Here is a 26,521-nt window from a genome sequence, read left to right as displayed (position 1 = left end):
AAACCTGAGTCCTTTAAGAAATTGACCTTTGTTTTAAAGCAGTCTGTTAGAATTCTGAACCACATCAGAAGTGTCCTGAACCTGCCGGAGACCTCTGTACAAACACCAATCTGTTTTAATCACTCCTTTGTACCCTCACACTTAGACAAATCCTACCATGTCTGGAGAGAGAAGGGTTTAGTCCTCATTGAGAACTTGTATATTAATGGATGGTTTGCATTGATTGGTCAGTTGAGACATAAATTCAGTTTATCCTCAGTTTAGATTTTTTTTGTTACAAATAAGACATTATGTTCAATCTAAAATCCCAAACTTGAATCCCTTCAGGTGGAACATTCCTTTTTTGATATCTAAAGACCCCCCCTGACTCCAGACATCTTACCTCTAAATTTGTCAGTCTGTATGACACTCGTACCTCAGCTCACACTGTCAGGTTCAGGGATACTTGGAAAGAGGAATAGGGTATTGACATATCTGAAGCCATGTGGGATGAACATCTGTCTATGATACAGTTTAAGGTTGTCCATCGTTTACATTATTCTAAATCAAGGTTGAAGAGTTCTACTCCTCTGTCTCCTCGTTATGTGACAGTTGCAAGATTTCTGTGGAAATATTGTCTCATGCCTTTTGGTTCTGTCCTTCACTAACTGATTTTTGGTCCAAAATATTTGACTGGTTAAAGCTGGGGTTGGTAATCAGATTTAGATCCACTTTTTGTTATACTGGTTAAAATGATCTTTATGTCCTGATGGTAATCAATACATGATGTGTTCTTAAAAAAGAGTGAAGAAAAGCTGCTATCTACTGCCAGAGTAAACCTGGGAAAACACCAACCAATCACCGTTTTTGGGTCCCAAAATTTTAAACCAATCAAGTCCTGCCGTTCTGCCCGCCTCCTGCGCGTACATTTCACCGGCGTGTACTCTGAGTCCCCGTCTCCTGCCTCTGCTTCCCCTGACTCTACTGACTGCCCCTCTCGCTCAACCTCGGGCCTGTCCCCTTTGACCCGATGAGGTGCTTTGCTCAGGACTGTAGTCCGGATCAGAGTCTAAAAAGCTCTCACCACGGGGGCTCAGACAAGCAGAAGAATGAATGACATTCAGTAAATCCTACAGAAAATGCATATGTATTGTAGCGTCCATCCGTACGCTGTAGGGATGACGAGCCGATTCGTGAACACGTTTAGTTTTAATAACCGGTCACTCTCGGCCGTGATCACACCAACCAACAAAACAACAATCAATGTTTGAATGAATGAAGAACTTCTCCTTTTGTCTCTCCTCTCTCCCGCTCACACACTCTACACCTCTCCTGATGCCTTCACTGACTGTCAACACTGTAGGAATTAAGAACATCTACACTGAACACGTTTAACAAACAGTAGAGCTGTTACAGTATTATATATGTGTTATAACTTTTCTCCTGATATCGTGTCACCAGTACAACTGGATAATGCTAGCATGATAGTTGTGAGTACTAACAGCAGCCATGTTTGTTTGTGTTTTTAACTTTCACTATGAGAATGTTTTGGTGAGGACCGGTTTTGAATCAGTCACGATCATATGGTCATGAATCAGCGGCGCTCGTGCATGTGAGCGGGGGCGTCGTTTTGCAGGAGCTCCGAAGGGAAGGGGGGAGGGGTTAGACGGAGTCCTGAAGACATGCTACATTCATATTCATGCTAGTTTTCCAAGACTACCAACCCTAGCTTTAATATAAAATTTTGGAACTTAGTGTAATGGATCTAAACCCTGCATGTGTTGATTGAGGGAGTTTGTTTTTCAAAAGGAGATAAACAACATTCAGGTGTCATTTTCTAAAAGGTTCTACAGGAATGTTCTCATTAAGATTGATCTCTCAGCCCTGATAAAAATATAGTTTGGTGTTAAATGCATTCATTAACTAACTTAACTAAAGGTAAATGTTTCCTCAGGAAGTACAGAAAAGGTTGTTATTAATGTTTGGGTGTCTAATTCTTTTTCCACTGATCCAGGTTCTTTAGCATTTCATTTTTGAAGAAACCTGCAGGAAGAGGAACTTTTAAAAAAGGAACTGATAGCCGCACCTCACCACCTGCAAACCAACTTCAGGGTAAGGATGAACCAGAACATGAAGGCAACAATTTCTCTGTACGTCTTCAACTTCTTAACCGAGGTTTATGTCAACACAATACAGGCAGCATTATCATTATCACAGCACAGTTAGATCATCGCTTTAGATATGCACACACTTAGCTTTTAGGGAAAAGTTTTTAGCATTGTCATATCCTTACAGTTTAACTATCATATCAAGTGACTAAGATCTGCAGAGTGTCAAAGGAGGAAAGAAAAAAGAAGGCAATGCAAACCATCCACGTTCATATACCACATATATCTCCAGGACCTACATGTAGGATCTGGGGTTTGTTTGTCTTTAGTGATTGAACATCAGTGACCTCTGCTTCACAGGAAGGCTTCAGGAGATTACATTTGAGGAGAAACTAGAAGCAGACAAAGCAAAAGCAGCCCCCACAATTAATCAGGATTCATTAGATTGAAGTGAGACACCAGACATTAATCATCTTGAATCATTCAAAGGTAGAGACATTTTTAAAAAAGCAAGGATCCCTGAGAGACATCAGCCCTTTCATACTGCCAGTCATAATCCGCCTTCATCACGCCCTTGTACTTTCATATCCATCCCTCCACAGTGAAATATGGGAGTCCGTGGTATTGAAGGTAAAACTTTACAGGAGTAGATATGATGACTTTATCGTGACTGACAGTATGAACGGGGAAACAGAAAGCTGGTGAGGAAGGGGTGCTACTGAGCGTGGAACTCCAAAACCAAAAACAGTGATGGGCCGGCACATTAGTACTGATGACCAGAGACAAGTAAAACACGGTCCATTCACCATCTAATGATGCAGAGTTTTCATCACATGGTATGTTTGTTTGAAAGCCCTACATCAGGAAGCAGCACTGACTCAATGATGACGTGTCATAGTGGAATTTATTAATAAGGCTGTATCTGTAACTAGTATCTACATAGTAAAGGACAGACCTTTGGAAGTTAGTAATAGCCTAATAACTTAGAATAGTAATAATAATAAGAAAACTATAGCCAAATAACTACTAATAGCACACTACTACTACTACTACTACTGATGGAGCGACGCCTGCGAGCTAGTTCAGGCAGACAACTCGAGCTGCAATGCCATACACGTCACATGTCCCAGTCTCATATCCATCATCCAATCCTGCCCTCTGCCTCTCAAATTGGCGGTCTATTTAAACTGGGGAAAAATCTCCCATCTCTCCCTCTGCCTGTCAACGCCTCTGCTGCTGCATGCCATTGCTGATATTTTCTTCTTCCCCGCCGCCTCCCCAGCTTCCACCTGCAGGCTCCGGGGGTGTTTAGTATGTTTTGCTCATCACTCCTCAAAGTCTGCATGTAAACTTATCTGCAGGGAGTGATGAGGCCGGAGCCTGGGCGCCAAACATGAATATGTATTTGCTGTTACAATAAACAATTTAAATGTGAGTTGTCTGACTGAACTAATAATAATAATGATAATAGCCTTAAAATAATAAGAGCAAAGTAATACTACTACTAATTATAATAATAGAGTAAAAACCAGAGTAACAATAATAGTAATAATAATAACAATAATAATGCAATCACAGAGTAATTAAAACAATTAAAATTAAGAATAAGAATCGCCTAGTTATCATAATAATAGCCTAGTAATAACAACAGCCTAGTAATAATAGCCTAGTAATAATAATAATAACATAGTAATACTACTACTACTACTACTAATAATAATAATAGCCCTATAACTAATAATAGCATAGTAATACTACTAAACCTTTGTTATAATAATAGTAATAATAATACTACTTATAACAATAGCCTAGTAATAATAATAATAATAATAATAATAATAATAATAATAATAATATCCTAATAATTAATAATAGCATAGTAATACTATTACTTCTAATAATAATAATAATAATGATAATAATATTAATACTAGCCTAAAAACTAATAATAGCATAGTATTAGTAATACTAATATAACTACTACTACAAATAATAATAACAACAACAAGAACACAATCATATTATTATTATGATTGTTATAATCATTATTATTATTTATTATTATTATAAGGCTATTGCTATCTGAACATTAACTATAATTTAATGTCCATATTGACCAATAAGTAATCCAACAAAAGAACTCATATTAATCTCATTCTTCCACATTCATTATAATAATTGTTTTTATTGTTTTGGTTATTCTGTTCTCTTAGTTCTGTTGTATTCATGTTCTTGCTTTCTTCCTATTGATAGGGGCTCTTACAGGCTAGGCGCAGTAGTAGGTCAACCAAAACCATGCCCTCCTTTCTCTCTTAAACCTCGGCGTCATGATTGATGACCAGCTATTCTTTAAGGTTCATGTGGCCTCCATTTTTTCGTCATGCCAATTTGCCTAGCTAAACCACATCAGGGAGATAAAACCCTACCTGTCACAACACAGCTCCTGAACAGACTCTCATAATAAAACACAGTGACTAATATAAAGTCCCTGTGGCCGTTCTCCCTGCAGCACATTCAAACCTCTGCATGGTCCAAAATGCAGCAGCTTTAATGAACCAAAACCGCACATATCACTGCACTGTTCATATCTAAAAACAAGTATGATATTTGATGGCTGTGGTTCTGTTTGACTGTTGATTTTCAATATATCGATCTCAGTGTTGAGCTTAGCTGCAAACTAGCAGACTGAAAAGGTTTGTTACTGTAATGAAAGCAGATTAGAAACAACCCAGAGGAATATGAAGAAATCTGTTTAGCACTGATTTGGTGTGATCAATGTGTTACATGATTATATTAAGTTCCCCAAACCCACGAAACAATCAATGTTGAGATTAAAATAGCATGAAAAGTTAGAAGAGCAGAATACGTAGAACAAATGAACAGATGAGGAACAGAGAGGAAAGGGAAGATGCAAAGGGTGCAGAGAGGCCATCATGGAAGCAGGAGGTAACATTGTGCATCAGGAGTTGATCCAGTCCCTTTCCCCGCTGTCAGAGCCAGAGTGTGGTGGTGCCTGGAACCTGATTCTCCCTTGTAAATAAAGTGGGAGTATAGTGTATTAGATGTGGTATATGACGGGGGGGCTTGCCTGAGAGAGGACGAGCTCTACCTATCCTGATAGACATCTCATCAGTGTCCCAGGGTTGGAGTGGCTCCTCTGACTTCTCCTTCACCACCTTGGATTCAGAAGGCAGAGCCAAGGCGGAGTGCGGGTCATCACTTACACCCTGTGGACACAAGAAGAGACAGCAGAAGGGGTCACTTTTGATTCTGTGTGCAGAGGATCAGCACAGGAAACTCTACACTGAAGCTTACACCTAACCCTTTATAGTCAACTTCATTCATACGACCAAATCTCAGTTTGGTTTAGTTTATTTGAGGGACCGTGCATTGGTTTACATCCGTGGTGCCTGTGCAGGAACAGGAAAAAAAATAATTTTAATTTGATTTGATGTCTTTAGGTGCATTTTGACCAAGGGTTCCGGGGTCTTTTAGCCCCCAGAACTACTTCACCCTGAACTAAAAGGTTCCTGTGCCCCAATTGTTGTCTGCGTTTAGACCGTGGGCTGAAGTCCCGGGTAGATTATGTAAATCAGGCCAGTGACGTATGGAGAAAAAACAAGTAAATGCACTACACCACCAGACCAGTAGAGGGCAGTAAAACAAAGACGGATGCCATTCATCACAGATGACACCATAGAAGCAGACGGACAGGCAGGTGTCATTATGAGCAACACAACAGTTAGCCTGTTAGCATGAAGAGACCCAGCTGGTGCTGTTTTAGATGGTGCTATATTTCATCACAGATGGATTCACTGAATCAACACGTGAGAGGAGATAAGCGCGAGTAGCAAAGACGTTTCAACACGGCTTTAAAATCCTTTTGAACTCAAAAAGCCGTGGCAGAGATCGGCCGGTGTTTTGGTTTAAACAGCGACCCTGTTAACTGGAGACTTTCAGCCGGATGCATCCCTCATAAACGTCTTTAGACCATCATTAAATATCTGATGAGGATATTTTGAAATCTTAATAAAAGACTAAACTAGTTTGGCAGAGACGCAGCCGGAATGCAATGGAGCAGATCCAGTGGAAGTTAACACATTGACTAGAATAGAAACCTATCAGATCCGGTGCTGTGACGGATCAGAGACAGACTGGACATGGATCTGGTGGGATTTGGCCGTAAAGGCCCGCCTCTTTACGTCACACTAGCTTGGACGCAGTTATGTTGAGTTCAAGATTTCCAATATGGCATCCGCCGACGATTGGCTTCAGAAACAGATTGGTGACGTCACCGAGACTATGTCCATTTATTATACAGTCTACGGCCTGAATTACACCGCAAATTTTCTTGACTTTTATCACCGAAACAACACGGCTGAAACTGAATTTTGTGATGACACAAGCAGAAACTGTGGCCAGTACGCACTTCTCTGGATAAGGGCCAACATGTCTGCATCCATTCTTCCTTTAACTTCACCACTAAAGTGTCTTCTAAGCAAAGAGGTTGAGGCGGACCACGGAGTGAAAACAATGAAAAGTACACTCTTAGAGTCTGTCAGCACACGTTTCACTGAGATCTATTCAGATCCTCTGCACTTCATCACAACTGTACTTGATCCACGTTATAAAGATCATTACTTGATGTGGGAATAAAGCAGCGTGCACCAGAAATGATCCAGGCCGCGATGGATGCGGAGAACCCGCTTGGAGACGGAGAACCGCACAGCGCAGGAGAACAGAGCGCAGAACAAAGGACAGGTCTCTCTGAACCAGATCAGGGGCATGCACCCTCGTCGTCTGATATGTTCAATGAGATCCTTGATTTTAGAGAGGTTAGCACACAGTCAGAGCCATGAATGCAATGGTAGGGGAGACCGGGAACAGTTGTAACATTTTTGACATTTCTGTCTATAACTTTGAGCTCCTTTAACCCAGTGTGTTCAAACTGCTATACAAACTAGCTGCAACTAAACTGAGCATGTGCAGAGTGAATCAGGTGATTCCTAACTTGTTCCTGATTGGAGCAAGTGCAAGTGTTACAACTGACCCGTGTCACAACTGTCCCCAGTCTCCCTACTAATAACTGGCATGATCATTTCTTTCCGTGTTTCGGTTTTCGGCCTTGGTTTCTTAATTTTTGGTTTTTGGTTTCATACAAGAATTTTCATTTCGGTGCATCCCTAGTCTGAACAAAGTGTCATGACACATATGTAAACATTCAACAACCCGCTCTCACTTTCTGGATTAAAACATCATCAGTGCTCATTCTGTAATTCATCTTTATTCAAGAATTATTTTCAGCTCTTCAACTCGGACTTTAAAGAGATTTAGATCAACTTCTTTAGAGAGGATATCTTTGTTATTATGAATGGACCGAGTTATGATTATCCCAACTGAATTTTATATTTGATTTCCATTTGTTATCAATTAATCAAAGTGCCTCTAAATTCACAGACTGATGCATCACACTCATCATCATAATTAATTAAACCACATCCATACAAACATCCTCCTGTTTCTACATGAATGAAAACCTATGAGCCCCTTAAAGGAGCAAACATATAATCTATGTTTTTAAAGCAGCATCTCATTATCAGTCCCTTTAAATGATGAAGACTCACACTGTGTTCGTTCACGTGTGTGACATTGTTTGTAAAGCCTACATCCTGTCAGAGAGAGGAGCGTCTCCTCCCTCAGCACCCAGCTCTTAATTGATGAGTGATTAGACGAGCGGTGACAACATGCAGCCCTCCCCCTCAGAGCTCACATCACTGCGTGTGCAACATGCTGGAGATCCTGTTCTCAGAGGGGTTGGTGTTAGTGGTAATGATAAAGATGATGATGATGATGATGATGATGATGATGTCAAACTGACATCCTGTAATGCTTCAGAGACATGCAACTTAAAGGGACAGTCCACCAACTGCAAGAATAAATCTAAACTAATAACAGGAAGCACAGTTTGGGCATCGACAGACAGTCACGACAACAAGACCTGATTTCATTAAAACAGCTGGTCTGTCTACGTCCACACATTAAATACACCTACCATTAAAGTGGCATGTTGATAACTGTGAGCAGGGTCACTTCCTGTCTCTATGATGAGCTCAGCTAACAGGCTGTTAGCTCTTGCTTGGTATGAGGTGCAAAGATGTTAGTGTGTGTGACATGAAACTCTATCTGCACTCAATCAATTCATGCAAAAATCCATCAATACAGAAGTTTTATATGATATACATGAACTGAGATCAACAGTCAGAGGGAGCTGAAATGGACTCTTTAACATACAGGTCCTATTTTGACGATCTAAAGCACATGGTGCAAAGTAGACTAACGGCCAAATTCCACCAGATCCATGTCTGGATATCAGATATACCCGGATGCCGGAGCACGACGCATCAATCTCAACAGAGCAGATGGAGCGGGACAGGAAGTCAGGTTTCACCAAAACAAAATGAAAACATCCGGTTAATTTTCAGAATAAAACACTCTGTGTTATCACCAGATCGTATTTCACTTAACTACAACAACAAACCAAAGTCATGATGAGCGGAGCCAGGCCTGGAGTCAACAGGTCAGAGGTTTTCAGAGGACCAGAAAGACAACATGGATGAGGAGAGGAGGAGGAGGAGAATCCTTGATTCAGTGATTACGGCGGGGAAACCTCGGTCACATGACTCCAGCTGTCCGGAAGTCCTGCTCCGTGCTGCTTTCCGAAAAAAGGTAGGTGTTGACGGACAAGAGAGCACGGAGTCAGACCGCAGCGGATCAGAGACAGACGAAACACGGATCTAGTGGATTTTGGCCGTAAGCCGTGTCTGAATCAAGCGGCAACCTCCGGTCTAAAAATATGAGTCAATGCGGAAGTGGAAAAAACTGCAGTTCATCGAGGATCCGCTTGAGGCTGGCTCCGGTAGTACCGGAAGTCACATACACATTAATGGGAAAAAGACGATCTTTACAGCAGATATAAACATGTTTACAGCCTGGTTCAAAAGATGAGTGTAGTCTGAATAGCTCATTTCTCGATGTCCTCTCACTGTGAGGGGGGTGAATTTGTTCTAACGCGGCAATTTCTAAGATATTGAGATTACTAGTCTTCCAATGAGAGGCACAGCTGCCTGCAGGAACACTGTAGCTGTTGGCTAGGAGGCTCAAAGCCCGCCTCTTTACGTCACACTGGCTCGACAGAAGCAATATGGCTTCCGCTGCCGATTGGCTTCAAAACAGCGTTCAGAAACAGATGGGTGACGTCACGGATACTACGTCCATATTTTATACAGTCTATGGTCTGACTACATTTAGCCTGTTAAGCTTGTGCAGCTCAACCCTCTTATTTCTTTTGCAACTATTATCCAGGCAAACACAAGTGTCAGATCGGAACTCCGTATCGGCAAATATTCAATATCAAAAAAATCGTATCCTGATCGGAGGCCAAACAAGCTGATCGGGACATCCCTAGCTAAAATCAATAAACGTTGTATTAAAACGAGCTTGCAGCTCACTGGGAACGTGCCAGGTGATGATAACACAGGTAAGCCTGCAGTGGATTATAAAGAATGAAGCTGTGCAACACAAAACATAACACAAAACGTGCAAACCAGCGCTTCAGATTATGAATTAAATCAACCACATACTTGTACTTACTTTTCCACAGAGATTCAGAGCGTGTTATGTTAATCTACAGCTGATACATGTTGCTGTTTATCATACAGACATGATTACATGAAGAATAGAGAGGAGGAGATGAAATACACGGCAGCCATGAGCAGGAAGTGCTGTAAATGCAGGAAAAGCAATGCCATCGAGCGGACCAATCACAGGGCTTGCGGTCCGCCTGGATTCTATGTGTTGTTACATTTTGGAGGAGGTGCACGTCAGCTCTGTGCGTAGGCCTCTGCGTAGGTACGGGAGCTACGCGGACCTCCGGGGTAGGCTACGCTGTCAAAACAAACATATGTATATGAATGTGTTGTAAAAAATGTTGACTTATCTATTAAATAACCCCTAACAGAGATCAGATGTTATCATCTACACATTAAAGCGCTCTCAGGTTTTTCTTCCCAACACTTCTATATTTGTGACACGTGGTAATGTTTTTAGAGAGAGAAGTTGAACTACTATTTTCAACTAAAGAAGTAGTTCAACCACTCTACTACACAATTCTTGATATAATATTTATGTTTCTTGCTTCCTTGCATTCACAATGTGGCATCATTTTGTTTTGCCATCTCAAGCTGTAGCAGAACAGAAGCCACATGGATAAAAGAGGAAGCTATCCAGTCCTCTGGTGTGCGGGGAATCTGCTTTTTATAAGAGGTTTTAATGTTGATATGATTTCAGAAACAAGGATTACATCAAGAGTTATAGAGATGCTGTGACGATGTTTACATACATGTGCACCCACACACACACACACACACACACACACACACACACACACACACCACGGCCCTTCAGTAATTTGCTCAGGGCCACTGAGTTTGGAAGGTGACATTTCAAAGGTCCATGGTTATTAAATAGTTAGCCAGACAGCAGCCAGAACAGTAGGAAAAACACCCCCACCTACACACACACACACACACACACACACACACACACACACACACACACACACACACACACACACACACACACACACGCAAGCAAGCGTGCCTCTTGTCATGTGATATTCAGCACGGAGCATGAGTTTTGTATCCATGCAGTGAATAATGAGGTAGAGAGCCACCATTGGCTGAATCAATCGCGTGGCTCCATTGGATCTTGGCTACCTGTGAAGCCACCTGAGAGGAACAAACACTGCTGTGGTACATTCACTCTTCACACAGATCTTTTTACCACATCAGGAACAAGCGTTTTAGTCTGGGAGAGAATGATCTGCAGTCTTAATCACCAGGGAAAGGTGCTCATGTTGCAGCAATGCAGAACTCTCTTTAGGGTGAATAAACAATCTGAGATAGTGCAGTGTGCAGTATCTTCATTGCTTAGTGGTGCTGATGCTCACATGTGGGCACCTAACTGGTCTGGCTCCTCGGTTGAATTGGACGACTCAGGCCTTTGCTTTCTTCTGTTATGCACTGACTTCTGTATGATGGGAAACACCCAAAGAGATGCCCTCTAACTAGGGCTGGGCGATTATTCCATAATGATATTTATCGTGATATCATTTTTCTCAATATAAATATAACAAATGTTTGATAAAAATGTGATATATTTAAACCTGTAGTTACACCCCCCAACCACTGGAAAAGGGAGGAGGCGCTAATGATCCTTAAACGCTAGTTGCAACCCAACAGACTGGAGAAGAAGACTGCATTGAACAGCCAATCATGTTGCAGGGTGAGAGGTAGGCGTGCTTAAAGACGTTTGGAGCTGAATGTAAACACAGCTGAAACGAGGGACAGCGACACTGAAGAAAACTGAAAACCTAGCAGCTCAAAGCAGAGTCGTTAGTCTGACACTGAGTCGACTCTGTTAACTATTAACTTCATACACTTCATTAAATCTACTTTCAGGATGTGGGTAAAGGAAGAGCACAGAGACAACTTCTGCTGTGAACACGTTTAATGTCCACCATGACCGTAGGACAACTGAACACTGAATAACCGTGATGCATTCACTGCACTTTGGGAAACACAGTGCATGAAAACATGAAACACACATACATTAACAAACACACACACTCTTTAACTTTTATTCCACTACCTTAGTTAAGTTTATTTTCCCTATTCTTTGTTATTCTTTTTCTTTCTCACTACTTTACTTTACTCTATCTTCATTTATGTACCTCTTTATTTCTTTACTTCTCTACTCGTCTCTACTTTTCTCTCCTTTTTATTTTTTGGTTTGGTGCCTTGGTCCACAGTATCCTGTAACCTCTTGAGTCCTTTGCCTCCCTCCTCCTCCCGCCACACAAATAACCATGGACAGAAAAGGGTTACAACACCCTGAGCTGTCCCACCAGGCTCAAGAAATCACCTAACCTAACTGTGGGAAACTACATCACTCTGCCTGTAACCCTTAGTAATCTTAAAGGGGAGAGCACAACTCAAAACAATACTCTATAAACTGATACACAGAATACAGTTTGATATATTTGTTGTAAATTTAAATCAAATTATGGAAATAAGCTCAACCTGAGAAAAATAAGAATCTACAAACTAAAACTTCACAAAAATCTCATCTTCCATTAAAGACCTGCTTCCTGTTAGCACCGTCAGAAATGATGGATTCAAGAAGTTCATCAGAAACTAAATCCAGATACAAACGAACAAACTGTCTTCAACTTTCACTCAGGAGCAAAAATCTGACTTTACATTTAAATGAAATCATGATTTGATATTTATCCTGATAATTATGGATACCGACTGATATGAAATATTTTATCATGATAACATCATTTTCAATATCGCCCAGCTCTACTCCAACCCAGTCTAGCCCTCACAATCTGGTTCTTGCTTAAGATGCTCACTTCCTTACTCCTGCTCAGTTTCCTGCTTCCAACATCAACTCAAGAACAAAATGTTCCCTTACAACATATCACATCCAACCCACAGACAGACTTTGTTGTAAAGACAGAATACATTTTTTCACCTCACCTATCAGTGGTAAGGATGTTATGATACTCTGTGTTTATTTAGCATTGGGGTTACCAAACTTTTTAGTCCACGACCCCATAAATAACAGAGCCTGGAAAAACCCATTTTTGGAAGGCATCTCGCGACCCCACCATTATACGGGACTTCCACCAGATCCGTACCCGTTCTGTCTCCGGTCCACTGTGGTCCGGATCTGTGCTCTCTCGCCCGTCAACACCCACCAGTTGTGTTTTCAGAACGCAGCACTGAGCAGGACCTCCGGACAGCTGGAGTCATGTGACCGAGGTTTCCCCGCAGTAATCACTGAATCAAGGATTCTCCTCCTCCTCCTCTCTTCATCCATGTTGTCTTTCTGGTCCTCTGAAAACCTCTGACCTGTTGACTCCAGGCCTGGCTCTGCTCATCATGACTTTGGTTTGTTGTTGTAGTTAAGTGAAATACGATCTGGTGATAACACAGAGTGTTTTATTCTGAAAATTAACCGGATGTTTTCATTATGTTTTGGTGAAACCTGACTTCCTGTTCCGCTCCATCTGCTCTGTTGAGATTGATGCATCGTGCTCCGGCATCCAGCAAAAATAGAAGTCTTGTGTATCTGATCCGGAGGACTCCGACCTGCTGGATCAGAGACGCAGCCGGAACACAACGGAGCGGATCCAGTGGAAGTTAACACATTGACTAGAATAGAAACCTATCAGATCCGGTGCTGTGACGGGTCAGAGACAGACCGGACATGGGTCTGGTGGAATTTGGCCGTTAGTGTCTAGTGACCCTCCAGGGGTTCCAAACCCCAACTTTTGACACCTGATTTAGCAGGTTTTTTCTCTAGGTTATTCTTTAGTTTGATTAAGCAATGATTATTCTAATGATTTTCTCTTAGCAAGATATAAAACTCTTCAAATAGTTCAGAAGGAGTTATAAACGTTACTACAAGCTCAGACTGACTGAAGTCAAAGCCAAGGTGTTCACAAAGCAACATTAGAAGTATTATTCAAAAACTAATTTTGAAGGTGGGTGTGTGTTATAATTAGAGTAGACTTATATCCCGACTAACACGGTAATCTGCTGTTTTCAGATCTTCTATGGACATTAAAGGTGACATATCATGCAAAATCAACTTTTTAATGGTTCTCTACCTGAAATATGTTTCCCTGGCATGTCTACAAACCCCCCAAAATGAAAAGAATCCATTCTGCCCCTAAGTGTTTTTCATACGTCACAACAATATCCGGTCTGTCACGGAGTCAGAGCTCGGAGCTTGTTCAGCCCATAGACTGTATAAAATACAACTCAACTCCTCCTCTGTTTTTCATTACCTGCTCACATGTGTGCTAACAAGGAGCTTAGGAGGGAGGCATGCTAGTTGTAGGCTGTCTTAATAAACACAAAGGTCGGTTTTACTCCCCACGTCTGCAGATTTGAAGATCTAGTGGATGATTTTTATTTTCCATGGATAAGTGCTAGCGCTAGTTAGCATAGCCACATAGCTACATGTTCGTAGCTGTGTACCAAGACACACGTCGTCATACTGACAAATAAAACAACAAGAAACACTAAATCTGTGACCAATGGCCTCTCCGTCAGGATCAGATTCTGGATCAGATTCAGAGGGTTGAAGTAACGTGATCTCTGAGCAGCCGTGTATATTCAGCCAACATGTAAACTTTAGATCAACGTGCTGGACAGCCGAGGCACATCCACTTCGTGAAGGGGCGTGGTCAGAGAGAAAACAGACTGTTCTGTGCAGGGCTGAAAAAGAGGGGTTTACAGGCAGACCAAAATCTGATTTAAATATGATCATAAACTTTAAAGACATGTTTTGGGGACCTCTTAGACCAATATATTTTGATGAAAAAGAGCGTAATGTGTCACCTTTAAGACCTTTTCTGCTCAGTGACAAACAGGTCAGGAGTGAGGACTGATCTGATCCTGTTATCTGGTATCAATCTGACACTGACTCAAAAAGTGAGATAGGTATCGTGACAAAGGGCTGATCCATTGAAAAGCTTCCTGTAAGGCACATGCCAGTTAGCCTGGAATAATAATAGAAGCATGAGCAGGACAGCACGCGTTTACACTGGAGAGATTTATGCTCCTTGTGAGGACCACTCGGGTTATATTCTCTCTCTCTCTCTCTCTGATGACGTGAGCACACTGGAGGAGGTCTTAACGTGGTGTAAAGGGTTTTTAATAATGCACAGAGCAGTGTTGTCTCCTGCTGACGTCTCCTCTCTCTCTGGAGCTGGGCTCATGTCAGGTACATCCTGCACATTGACAGGTGTATCCATTCAGCTCTACGGCTCATGCATACGAACGATTGACAGACCTGTCCTCTTTTACTTTATATTCAGGAAAACACCAACCAGATAATGAGACAACTCAGAGCCTTGGACCTCAGGAAGTTTGTGTTGCAGAGAGGAAGATTCAGACGAATTGAATGACAGTTGAAAAAATTTACTTTATTTCTATTATTTATTTTTACTTTTCTTTCCAATATTTTCAGTTTATCTTTAGCTTTCCTATGAAATAAAGACAACTGGCTATACATGAAGACCTCTTTTTATTTTCCAAGTTTTGATCAAAAACGATGTGAACTGGTTTTGCCTCTTTCATCATCTAAATTAAAGACTTATTTTGGTTAATCTCCACCCTCCACCAGGTGCACAGAAAAAAACAGGAGAGGAGAAAAAGAAGGCATAAAAAAAGAGAGATGTAAGGAATCTACAGCGCAGCCACTGATGAGCAGATTTCAACCTTAAGGGATCAGGTGTGTTAGTTTGTTTAGAACTTCCTCTCTGACAGTAGATGACAGAGACAGAGAGGAAGAGAGAGGAGGTGTACAGTCATGGCCAAAAGTTTTGAGAATGACACAACTATTAATTTTCACAAAGTCTGCTGTTTCAGTTTTTATAGTGGCAATTTGCATATACTCCAGAATGTTATGAGGAGTGATCAGCTCAACTGCAATTAATTGCAAAGTCCCTCTTTGCCTTGAAAATGAACTTCATCACCAAAACACATTTCCACTGCATTTCAGCCCTGCCACAAAAGGACCAGCTAACATCATTTCAATGACACACAGGTGTCACACACATTAACACAGGTGTGGGTGTTGATGAGGACAAGGCTGGCGATCAATCTGTCATGATTGAGTGACAGGACACTTTAAAAGGAAGATGGTGCATGACACCATTGTTCCTCATCTGTTAGCCATGGTTACCTGCAAGGAAACACGTGCAGCCATCATTGCATTGCACAAAAAGGGCCTAACAGGGAAGTTTATAGCAGCGAGTCAGATTGCACCTCAGTCAACCGTCTATCCAATTATCAAGAACTTCAAGGAGAGAGGTTCAATTGTTGCCAAACAGGCTCCAGGGCGCCCAAGAAAGTCCAGCAAGCGCCAGGACCGTCTCCTGAAGGTATTACAGCTGAGGGATCAGGCCACCACCAGTGCAGAGCTTGCTCAGGAATGGCAGCAGGCAGGTGTGAGTGCATCTGCACGCACAGTGAGGCGAAGACTTTTGGAGGAAGGCCTGGTGTCAAGGAGGGCAGCAAAGAAGCCACTTCTCTCCAGTAAAAACATCAGGGACAGACTGATATTCTGCAGAAGGTACAGGGACTGGACTGCTGAGGACTGGGGTAAAGTCATTTTCTCTGATGAATCCCCTTTCCGATTGTTTGGGGCATCTGGAGGAAGGCTTGTTTGGAGAAGACGAGGTGAGCGCTACCATCAGTCCTGTCTCTTGCCAACAGTGAAGCATCCTGAGACCATTCATGTGTGGGGTTGCTTTTCGGTCAAGGGAGTGGGCTCTCTCACAATCTTGCCTAAAAACACAGCCATGAATAAAGAATGGTACCAGAACGTCCTCCGAGAGCAACTTCTCCCAACCATCCAAGGGCAGTTTGGTGATGAAGAATGCCTTTTCCAGCATGATGGAGCACCTTGCCATAAAGCAAAAGTCATAACAAAATGGCTCGGGGAACAAAACATTAAGATTTTGGGCCCTTGGCCAGGAAACTCCCCAGATCTTAATCCCATTGAGAACTTGTGGTCAATCCTCAAGAGGCGGGTGGACAATCAAAAACCCACAAATTCTGACAAACTCCAAGCATTGATTATGCAAGAATGGACTGCCATCAGTCAGGATTTGGTCCAGAAGTTGATTGACAGCATGCCAGGGAGAATTGCAGAGGTCTTGAAAAAGAAGGGTCAACACTGCAAATATTGACTTATTGCATGAATTCTGTGTAATTCTCAATAAAAGCTTTTGATACTTTGTGAAAATGTAATATTTGTGTCATTCTCAAAACTTTTGGCCATGACTGTATATGCCTGTAGCTGAGCACAGTGTGGACGGGCTGCAGGAGAAAGAGGAGAGAGAACATGGAGGGGAGACGTAGCGCAGACTCGGAGTTAGAGCAGGGGGGGATCAGAGACTTAAAGGTGCTGTGAGGAACTTTTGTTTTGTATCGATTCTGGCACCCCCCTTGTGGACAAAGCGATACCTCTTATCTCTTGTCCTATACATGCAAAAGTAGTGTTTTCAACAAAAGCCTCATCCTGTTGTTTTTCAACAGTCAACTTTATCAGGGAATGTGATTATTTTCCATGAAAACAGTCAAATAAAGGCTGTTTCTGAAGCGAGATGTCCATCATCTGGTCTGACACCTACCCCCCCAGGGCAGTTTCAGGCATTAAAAATGACAACAGAGAACGTGCCAGTGATGCTGCTGATGGACTTGTCTGCTATTGAAGGTTATAAAGAGGCATCAGTATCATTTTCAGTCTGTTTCTCAGCCATTTCAAAACTCCTCACAGGGCCTTTAAATTAGTTTAAGTGATCCTGGGTAGTCTCAGAGCATGCCAGATAAAACACAACTGTCATACAGTGGGGAAAATAAGTATGTGATACCCCGCCATTACTTGTGACGAAGACAAATTAATATGCAGAACAAAGCAGAAGGAAATGTCCTCCTAACAGGAAGTGGACACCCGTAGCTGTGAGAGGAATGAAAACATGAATTCTTGTGGATAATGAATTTAAGAATTCCTTCTCTGTATTTATATCTTTGCGGTACCCTGCACAAAAAGCTGTGCTGATTTCCTCTTTGTTTCTCTACACACTAACATGTTTTATGTGTTTGACTCATTGCTGTGCATTCAACATCTCCCTCGTTTGAACCAAATCAAGCACGAACATTTTACTCAGAGATGATGATGATGACGAAGTTGACTTTAAAAGTTGAAGCATTCACATACCAGTGCAAACACTTTCTTATTAAACTGTGTGTGAGAGTGTTGACGACTTACCAGCAGGGGCAAAGCCAAGTCGGCAAGGTAGACGAATGCAGCACCGAGAGTGAATCCTGCAGCTACTGGAGCAAAAGCAAATGAGCCGTACTTCCCAGAATCCTCTGCCATGTCAATGGCTGGTGCAAGCAACGACCAATATGAAGCAGCCAGCATTACCTGAGGAATGAGAAAACAAAGGAGGGTGGAGGAGGGTTGGTATCATTTCTCTCACTATCTTTGTTGATTTGCTGCATAAATAAGATAAAGACTGTGCAGGGTGAAAGTGATTAGGTATGCATCGTGCAGTGCCATTATTTTTATTTTGAAGAAACGTTTACTCACCCCAGCTGCAAAGCCTAAACTTCCATCTAAGATTCTTTTCTGAAAACAGAAAACAAAAGAGGGATTGTCAGGTTTTAAAAGACAGACAAAACAATGCAACATGTCTTAAGAGTAAGAAGATCAAAGATAACAAAACGGCATGATCAAACCAAACCAAAGATTCAGGGTTCATGGAGAACTTTAAGGTGCATTTCTACCAAGAGTTCTGGGTCTTTTAGCCCCCAGAACTACTTTCCCCTGAACCAAAAGGTTCCTGTGTCCCCATTGTTGTCTGCGTTTCGACCGCGGGCTGAAGTCCCGAGTAGATTGTGCAAATCAGGCCAGTGACGTATGGAGAAAATAAGTAAATGCACTACACCACCAGACCAGTAGAGGGCAGTAACACAAAGAGGAATGCCATTCATCACAGATGTCACCATAGAAGCAGACGGACAGGCAGGTATCATTATGAGCAACACAACAGTTAGCCTGTTAGCATGAAGAGACTCAGCTGGCTCTGTTTTAGATGGTGCTATATTTCATCACAGATGGATTCACTGAATCAACACGTGAGAGGAGATAAGCGCGAGTAGCAAAGACGTTTCAACACGCCTTTAAAATCCTTTTGAACTCAAAAAGCCGTGGCAGAGATCGGCCAGTGTTTTGGTTTAAACAGCGACCCTGTTAACTGGAGACTTTCAGCCGGATGCATCCCTCATAAACGTCTTTAGACGATCATTAAATATCTGATGAGGATATTTTGAAATCTTAATAAAAACTAAACTAGTTTGCATTCCCAGGAACTCCCTCTGTGTTTCAACAGCTGTGTAAACTCCACAAACACTGACACGTTCAGCTGAAGGTCTCCAGTTTACAGGGTCACTTTTAAAACCGGAACACCGGGAGGAGAGACGCATTCACGGTGGGCTGAGAGAAGACTACTGTTACAAGCTGCTAAATCAAGAGAATCACAGCTTCTTCTTTTGAAAAGTACACACACATACAAAAAAGATAGAACAAATCAAAACTAATGAAAGAAAGAGAAATCAAGTTAATCACAGATGTGTGTGATGTTATTGTGGACGGCGGGCAGAATAAAAACACTGCAGTTAATCTACCAATCAGACACGTTCAGCATTGCAGGCCCCACCCCCCGAAAGTCCCGGGACCTTTGAAAAGTACTACCCCCCTGGCAGGGGCTTTTTAGGGGGGAGATTATCTACCCCTGAACTAAATTTAGACCCTGGGTCCACCGGTCAAAACGCACGTAGTTCAGGGGTAAAGTTCCTGCTGTTGAAAAACGCCTTTACACTCTCTCTCACTGTTAAATCCTTGGAGACAACAGCTGAAGGACTCTTATATTTCTCAGGGAACAAATGATTTCTCTGCTGATGTTGTGTATCCACGTCTCACCTGAAGCTGAGCTCTAACAGTTCTCCTACATAGAAAGCTTCTGATTTATTCAGGTCACTACAGTCGTGCTGCTGTAGCTGATTGCTTGCTGCCACAACTCAGCTGACCAACGCTCAGTCCTGTTCCTGAATGCATCAAGTGTGGACACTAAAACTGGTCTGAAGCTGAGCTGTGATTGTAGATCATGGGGGAGGGGAATCCACAATTAAAGGTGTCCTTCCAAAACCAAGGTGTGAGAACAGATTCATCTCTTGTGACTGTGTATTATGTACAGTGTGAAATGAGAGCTGAGAGATGATGAATAAGGTTTAGCATAAACATGAGACACAGGGGGTAACAGCTATCCAGCTAGCAGCCCTGAGGAGTGCTCCATCAACACAGATAAAGAGAGCCAAGCTAACCTGACTACTGTGGCGTTCACACCAAACGCGAATAAAATAATTTGCGCAAATGAATTACATGTAAAGTCAATTAGACGCGAATGCCACAATTCGCACGTATGATTCGCAAGAGTTGAAATATCTGAACTCCAGGCAATCCATTGCGCCACGATAGCCAATCAGCATGCAGATCACCCGGTGACGTGAGGTGTGACGTATGGACCAGCAGAGATTCCCTCATCTGTAATATATGGGACACTTTGATTCTATCTCTGAGCAGCTTCCTGAACTCTGTGACTCTACCTGTTTTTATGGGATCAGGGATAAACAGGAGCTCACTGTGAGGACAGAGAGGGAGGAGGATTATCTGCTGAGTTGTGAAAAACTTTGTCAGTCACTTGAAACCAGCTATCTGTTGTAGTAGGAAGTTAGCTCCGCCCCCTTTTAGCATAACCGGCTTCCCCATTAAATGTCCGCGAGCTCAACCTTGTTTGATGACAACAGACTAGTGTAGCGTGGGAGCCGCGATCACAGCGACATTACATGTCTCCTCATCAAGCTTCAGGTCATTCCACTAATGCAATCCAGCCTCATGTAATCAAGGCGGACTCAAAGCAGGCCCACATAGGTTGTATCTCAATCTCCTCCCTGAGCCCTGAGCCCTTAAGGACTTCATTGACGTCAGCTGGACAGCGACTGAGTGCTCGAGGCTGCAAGGAGGAATGGTGAAACGAGGAATGAGACAGCACTTTGTGAGTTCTCACATAACCTGCAAGACGTTAAAGGGACCTACTTCCTGTTTTTCATGTGAGCCGGCTCTTGCTGTGCAGACTGGATGAGAAGTTATTGACAATCTATCAATATACTCCTTTTTTGGCAAGTTGCTTAACCACACAATTAAAAGGAAAATATAAATGATACTATGTATATGTGTTTGTTATGATTTATACATTTAAGCGTATTAATTAATATGTTTATAAAGGGCCAACCTGTTTTTGAAACGTCACCATTGGTTGTACCGTCCATGCTTCTTTTTATTTCCGTGTTATGCCGTTCGTTTACCTTTTCATGCTCACAGGCTTCCCCTGTTTCACGTCACAATGCTATGAACTCTGGGTAATTCCATTACACTAAGTCTGCAGAAATGCCCACTTATGGAGAGGGGCTCAGAAAGTCTGAGAGAGATCCCTCACACACTTGATGTTTTGACAGTAGGACAGCACTGAGGCCTCACAGGCTTAGCAGAAATGCGCCTCAAAGTCAGTGAGTGTGTGAGTGTGGACATCGAGACTGGGCCTTAGCCTTTCTTTGTATGCGCGTTCTGAAGGAGAAGAACTAGAAAAACTAGTCCATGCATTTGTTACCTCCAGGTTAGATTACTTTAATTCCCTTTTATCAGGCTGCCCCAATAAGTCTCTAAAGATTCTTCAGCTAGTTCAAAACGCTGCAGCTCGAGTACTGACTAGAACCAGGAAGAGAGAGCACATCTCTCCAGTGTTAGCTTCTCTACACTGACTCCCCATAAAATCTAGACTAGAATTTAAATCCTTCTTCTGACCTACAAAGCTCTTAATGATCACCTTCATATCTTAAAGAGCTCATAGTGCCCTATTACCCCTCTAGAACACTACAACATGCTCCCAACATGCAGGCCTGCTGGTCGTACCTAAAGTCTCTAAAAGTAGTATGGGAGGTAGAACCTTCAGTTATCAGGCCCCTCTCCTTTGGAATCATCTACCAGTCAGGGTCCGGGAGGCAGACACCCTCTCTACTTTTAAGAGTAGGCTTCAAACTTTCCTTTTTGATAAAGCTTATAGTTAGAGCTGGATCAGGCTTGGACCAGCTCTTAGTTATGCTGCTATAGGCTTAGACTGCCGGGGGAACTGGCGCACTGACACACTGGGATCCTGTCTGAAGCTATAAAAATATGCTTTTGTAGCCACCAATAGAAGACACAGACCACAGCTCCACCTGAGGACTTCAATCTAACGTTGGCCTTTGTCTGTTATATTGGCCCAAAACACCAAAGCTTCCTTTTAGAAACAAAATGTGATCTGGTTATTTGAGCATTGCATGTCTGTAACTTTTGGTTCACATCTCACCTGATGGCTGGAGAAGACAAATACTAAGGCTGCTCCAGCAGCAGTCAGACCCCAGGTAAACAGAGTCCCCAACAGGGCCTGTACCATCGGGCTGTGGCCTTCCAGCATCGTGCCAAACCTTGAACAAACAACAGTCAAACACTGTGACTGTTCATGTGACACATTCATATCATTTTAAAAACACACAAGAACAATAATTACAAATCAAGACACAAAATATCTGTACACATATAAAGAGTACCATTAAGAGAGGAGCGCTGGAAAAAGGTTATGAGTACTCAAACACATAAATCAAAGTAATGCAGCCAACAATATTTATTCTCTCTCTCTCTCTCTCTCTCTCTCTCTCTCTCTCTCTCTCTCTCTCTCTCTCTCTCTCTCTCTCTCTCTCTCTCTCTCTATACACTACCACCATCAAAAGTTTGGGAACACTTTCTCATTCAAGGGTTTCTATTTATCTTAATGACTGTAAACACTAGTTTAATACCAAAGACATCCAAACTATGAAAGAACATATATGAAATTATTGAATGAGGAAAAATGTTAAACAAAGAATATGTTTAATATTTTAGATTCTGTAAAGTAGCCCCCTTTTTCCTTCATGACAGCTTTGCACACTCTTGGTACTCTCTCAGTCTGCTTCATGAAGTGGTCTCCTGGAATGGTTTCTAATGAACATGAGCCTTGTCAAGAGTTCATTTGTAGAATGACTTGCCTTCTTAATGTGTTTGAGACCATCAGTTGTGTTGTTCAGAGGTAGGGTTAGCACACAATGGATAGCTCTATTTGACTACTGTTGTAATCCAGATTATGGTAAAACCAGATTATTTCATAGTTTTGATGTCTTCAGTATTAATCTACAATGTTGGAAATAAATATACCTGTTTTATTTATCTCTTAATTTCTGAAAAATGCTTTGTAACTTTGACTAGATGCAAGACTTGTTTCAATTTTGTTCTGAATAAAAACTTAAATAAAAAGATTAATAAAAAAGCACAGATGAGAAAATTACGTGCAGTTTTTTAGCATTACATTTATACATTTTATTGTAACATTTATAAATTTGTATTGTAACATTTAACATTTATATATTGTATTGTAACATGTAACATTCTTATATTGTATTGTAACATGTAACATTCTTATATTGTATTGTAACATGTAACATTCATATATTGTATTGTAACCGGTAACATTCTTATATTGTATTGTACCATGTAACATTCTTATATTGTATTGTAACATTTAACATTCTTATATTGTATTGTAACATTTAACATTCTTATATTGTATTGTAACATTTAACATTCTTATATTGTATTGTAACATTTAACATTCTTATATTGTATTGTACATTTATATTGTATTTTACCATGTAACATACTTATATTGTAACATATAAAATTCTTATATTGTATTATAACATTCTTATATTGTATTGTAACATGTAACATTTAACATACTTATATTGTATGGTAACATGTTACATTTATATATTGTATTGTCAAATTTAAAATTCTTATATTGTATTGTAACATTTAACATTCTTATATTGTATTGTACCATGTAACATTCTTATATTGTATTGTACCATGTAACATACTTATATTGTATTTTACCATGTAACATTCTTATATTGTATTGTAACATTTAACGTTCTTATATTGTATTGTACCATGTAACATTCTTATATTGTATTGTACCATGTAACATTCTTATATTGTATTGTAACATTTAACATTCTTATATTGTATTGTAACATGTAACATTCTTATATTGTATTGTACCATGTAACATTCTTATATTGTATTGTAACATGTAACATTCATATATTGTATTGTAACATTTAACATTCTTATAATGTATTGTAACATTCTTATATTGTGTTGTAACATGTAACATTTAACATAATTATATTGTATTGTAACATATTACATTTATATATTTTATTGTAACATGTAACATTCCTATATTGTATTGTAACATTTTACATTCCTATATTGTATTGTAACATTTAACATTCTTATATTGTATTGTTACATGTAACATTCTTATATTGTTTTGTTACATGTAACATTCATATATTGTATTGTAAAATTGAACATTCTTATATTGTATTGTAACATTTAACATTCTTATATTGTATTGTACCATGTAACATTCTTATATTGTATTGTAACATTTAACATTCTTATATTGTATTGTAACATTTAACATTCTTATATTGTATTGTACCATGTAACATTCTTATATTGTATTGCACCATGTAACATTCTTATATTGTATTGTAACATTTAACATTCTTATATTGTATTGTACCATGTAACATTCTTATATTGTATTGTACATTTATATTGTATTTTACCATGTAACATACTTATATTGTAACATATAACATTCTTATATTGTATTATAACATTCTTACATTGTATTGTAACATGTAACATTTAACATACTTATATTGTATTGTAACATGTTACATTTATATATTGTATTGTCAAATTTAACATTCTTATATTGTATTGTAACATGAAACATTCTTATATTGTATTGTAACATGTAACATTCTTATATTGTATTGTAACATTTAACATTCTTATATTGTATTGTAACATGTTACATTTATATATTTCATTGAAACATGTAACATTCCTATATTGTATTGTAACCTTTAACATTCCTATATTGTATTGTAACATTTAACATTCTTATATTGTATTGTAACATTTAACATTCTTATATTGTATTGTACCATGTTACATTCTTATATTGTATTGTACCATATAACATTCTTATATTGTATTGTACCATTTAACATTCTTATATTGTATTGTACCATTTAACATTCTTATATTCTATTGTACCATTTAACATTCATATATTCAATTGTAACCTGTAACATTTAAATTTGATTTCCAATATGTCAACTGGAGCAAAATGTACAAGATCTAAATCTTCCAGTGACTTCCTAAAATAGTCTGTAGGATTAATCTTAAAAAGACACAGCGTCTAACCTCTGCTGTCAACACATAAAAAAAAACACAGATCTCAAATCAACATTTGTCTGTTTGAAACTCAGGCTCTGTTTATGCACGTCATTGACAGTCAACACTGTTTGTTCAAGACTCTACCATCCAGGATGTGATGATCATGTGAAACTTAAACCAGCTAAGAGGTTGGTCCATTATTCCTCTGCACTAAAACATGAAACTGTAAAGTGCTCATCGTCTTAACCAACACACATGACATATATAGCAGCTGTTATAAACAAGGACTGTTACTGCAGATCACTTTACCTTTGACATTGTTTTAGTGTAAGAAGCTGCTGGAGTGCAAGTAGCTTCTTTTGCAACATCAGCTTTTTCCTTCATTCTTGTGTTGAGAGTTTAAGCTCTCACTTTAAAACAGCTCTCACTTTCATTTGCAGTTAATTAAAATGTTTCTTATTACTGAAAAGACTTCCTGATGTGAGTTTTTAGTACTTAAAATGCTCATTATATGACATGATCATATGCACATTAATGAGATGAGAATATTAGCACTCAGAAACAATGAGAGCTTATTTTATAACACACACAAACTGCTCTGTATTCCTTGTAGAGGGTATTTGGATAGGAAGTCAGTGTCCAGGTCTCTTATGTAAAACATTACAACAGCAGAATAAGGATTTAGAGCTGGAGCTGCTTTCACACTGACGGAGAGGTGAGGTGCTTCCTTTGTAATGTTTTAATGTCTTCGTGTCAAAGTTAGCTGAAGACACTGAGAGGTAGAACTGGTTTGACTTTGTATCAGACACAAACACATTATATGATGTGATTAAATGGACTAATAACCCTCAGAGAGAGTGGAACCCGGCTAACCCACACGCTCGATCTTCTCCTGCCTTATTTTCAGAAACACAACTTTCTCTGTGTCACATTAAAAAAACACGTTCAGATTCTGTGAAGCTTCATTGACTTTAAGATTAAATAAACAGTCTTTCTTTAATAACTTGAACAGTACTCACTGGTCTGTCCTGTGTGATTCCTCCTCAGTATTTACTTCCTGCTTCCCGGGACACGTGTCCGGGACAGCCGAAGCTCCGCCCCCTGTCGCAGGAGCTCGCGCTTTCTCTGAAACTCTTCTTTAAGGAATAACTCTTTGAGATACTGTATGTCAACATGTCTTCGAGGGGGTTCTACAATACATGCATATAATACACACACAAAAGTTACCATTGAATTAAAATGAATAAATAAATTAATCAAAATAAGTAAACTTGACAATATTAGACAGGACGATATATAAAATTATCAACATCCTTCAAAAAGCATCTGAAAGCTCT

At 40.2% G+C, this 26,521-nt stretch overlaps 1 protein-coding gene across 2 annotated transcripts in view; it reads right to left on the bottom strand.

Annotated features, from left to right (window-relative positions):
- The window catches only part of LOC117830075 (zinc transporter ZIP11-like), a 45,416-nt gene extending 19,112 nt beyond the window's left edge, over window positions 1-26,304 (bottom strand). Inside the window, exons 1-5 of one of the 2 annotated variants that reach the window (XM_034708008.1) lie at window positions 26,204-26,304; window positions 22,198-22,315; window positions 18,324-18,362; window positions 18,000-18,158; window positions 5,176-5,314 (exon numbers count right to left, since the gene is read on the bottom strand). In XM_034708008.1, coding sequence (XP_034563899.1) covers window positions 5,176-5,314; window positions 18,000-18,158; window positions 18,324-18,362; window positions 22,198-22,305 — 445 coding nt within the window. In that variant the 5' untranslated portion in view covers window positions 22,306-22,315; window positions 26,204-26,304. The remainder of the gene's footprint in view (window positions 1-5,175; window positions 5,315-17,999; window positions 18,159-18,323; window positions 18,363-22,197; window positions 22,316-26,203) is intronic. The other variant, XM_034708009.1, reaches the window with a different exon arrangement.
- Between the last annotated feature and the right edge of the window lie 217 nt (window positions 26,305-26,521).

This window comes from Notolabrus celidotus, chromosome 18 (assembly GCF_009762535.1).
Source record: "Notolabrus celidotus isolate fNotCel1 chromosome 18, fNotCel1.pri, whole genome shotgun sequence".
Classification (NCBI taxonomy): Eukaryota; Metazoa; Chordata; class Actinopteri; order Labriformes; family Labridae; genus Notolabrus; species Notolabrus celidotus.
Note: the sequence above shows the minus strand (reverse complement) of the source record. Positions and strands in the feature narration are given on the sequence as shown.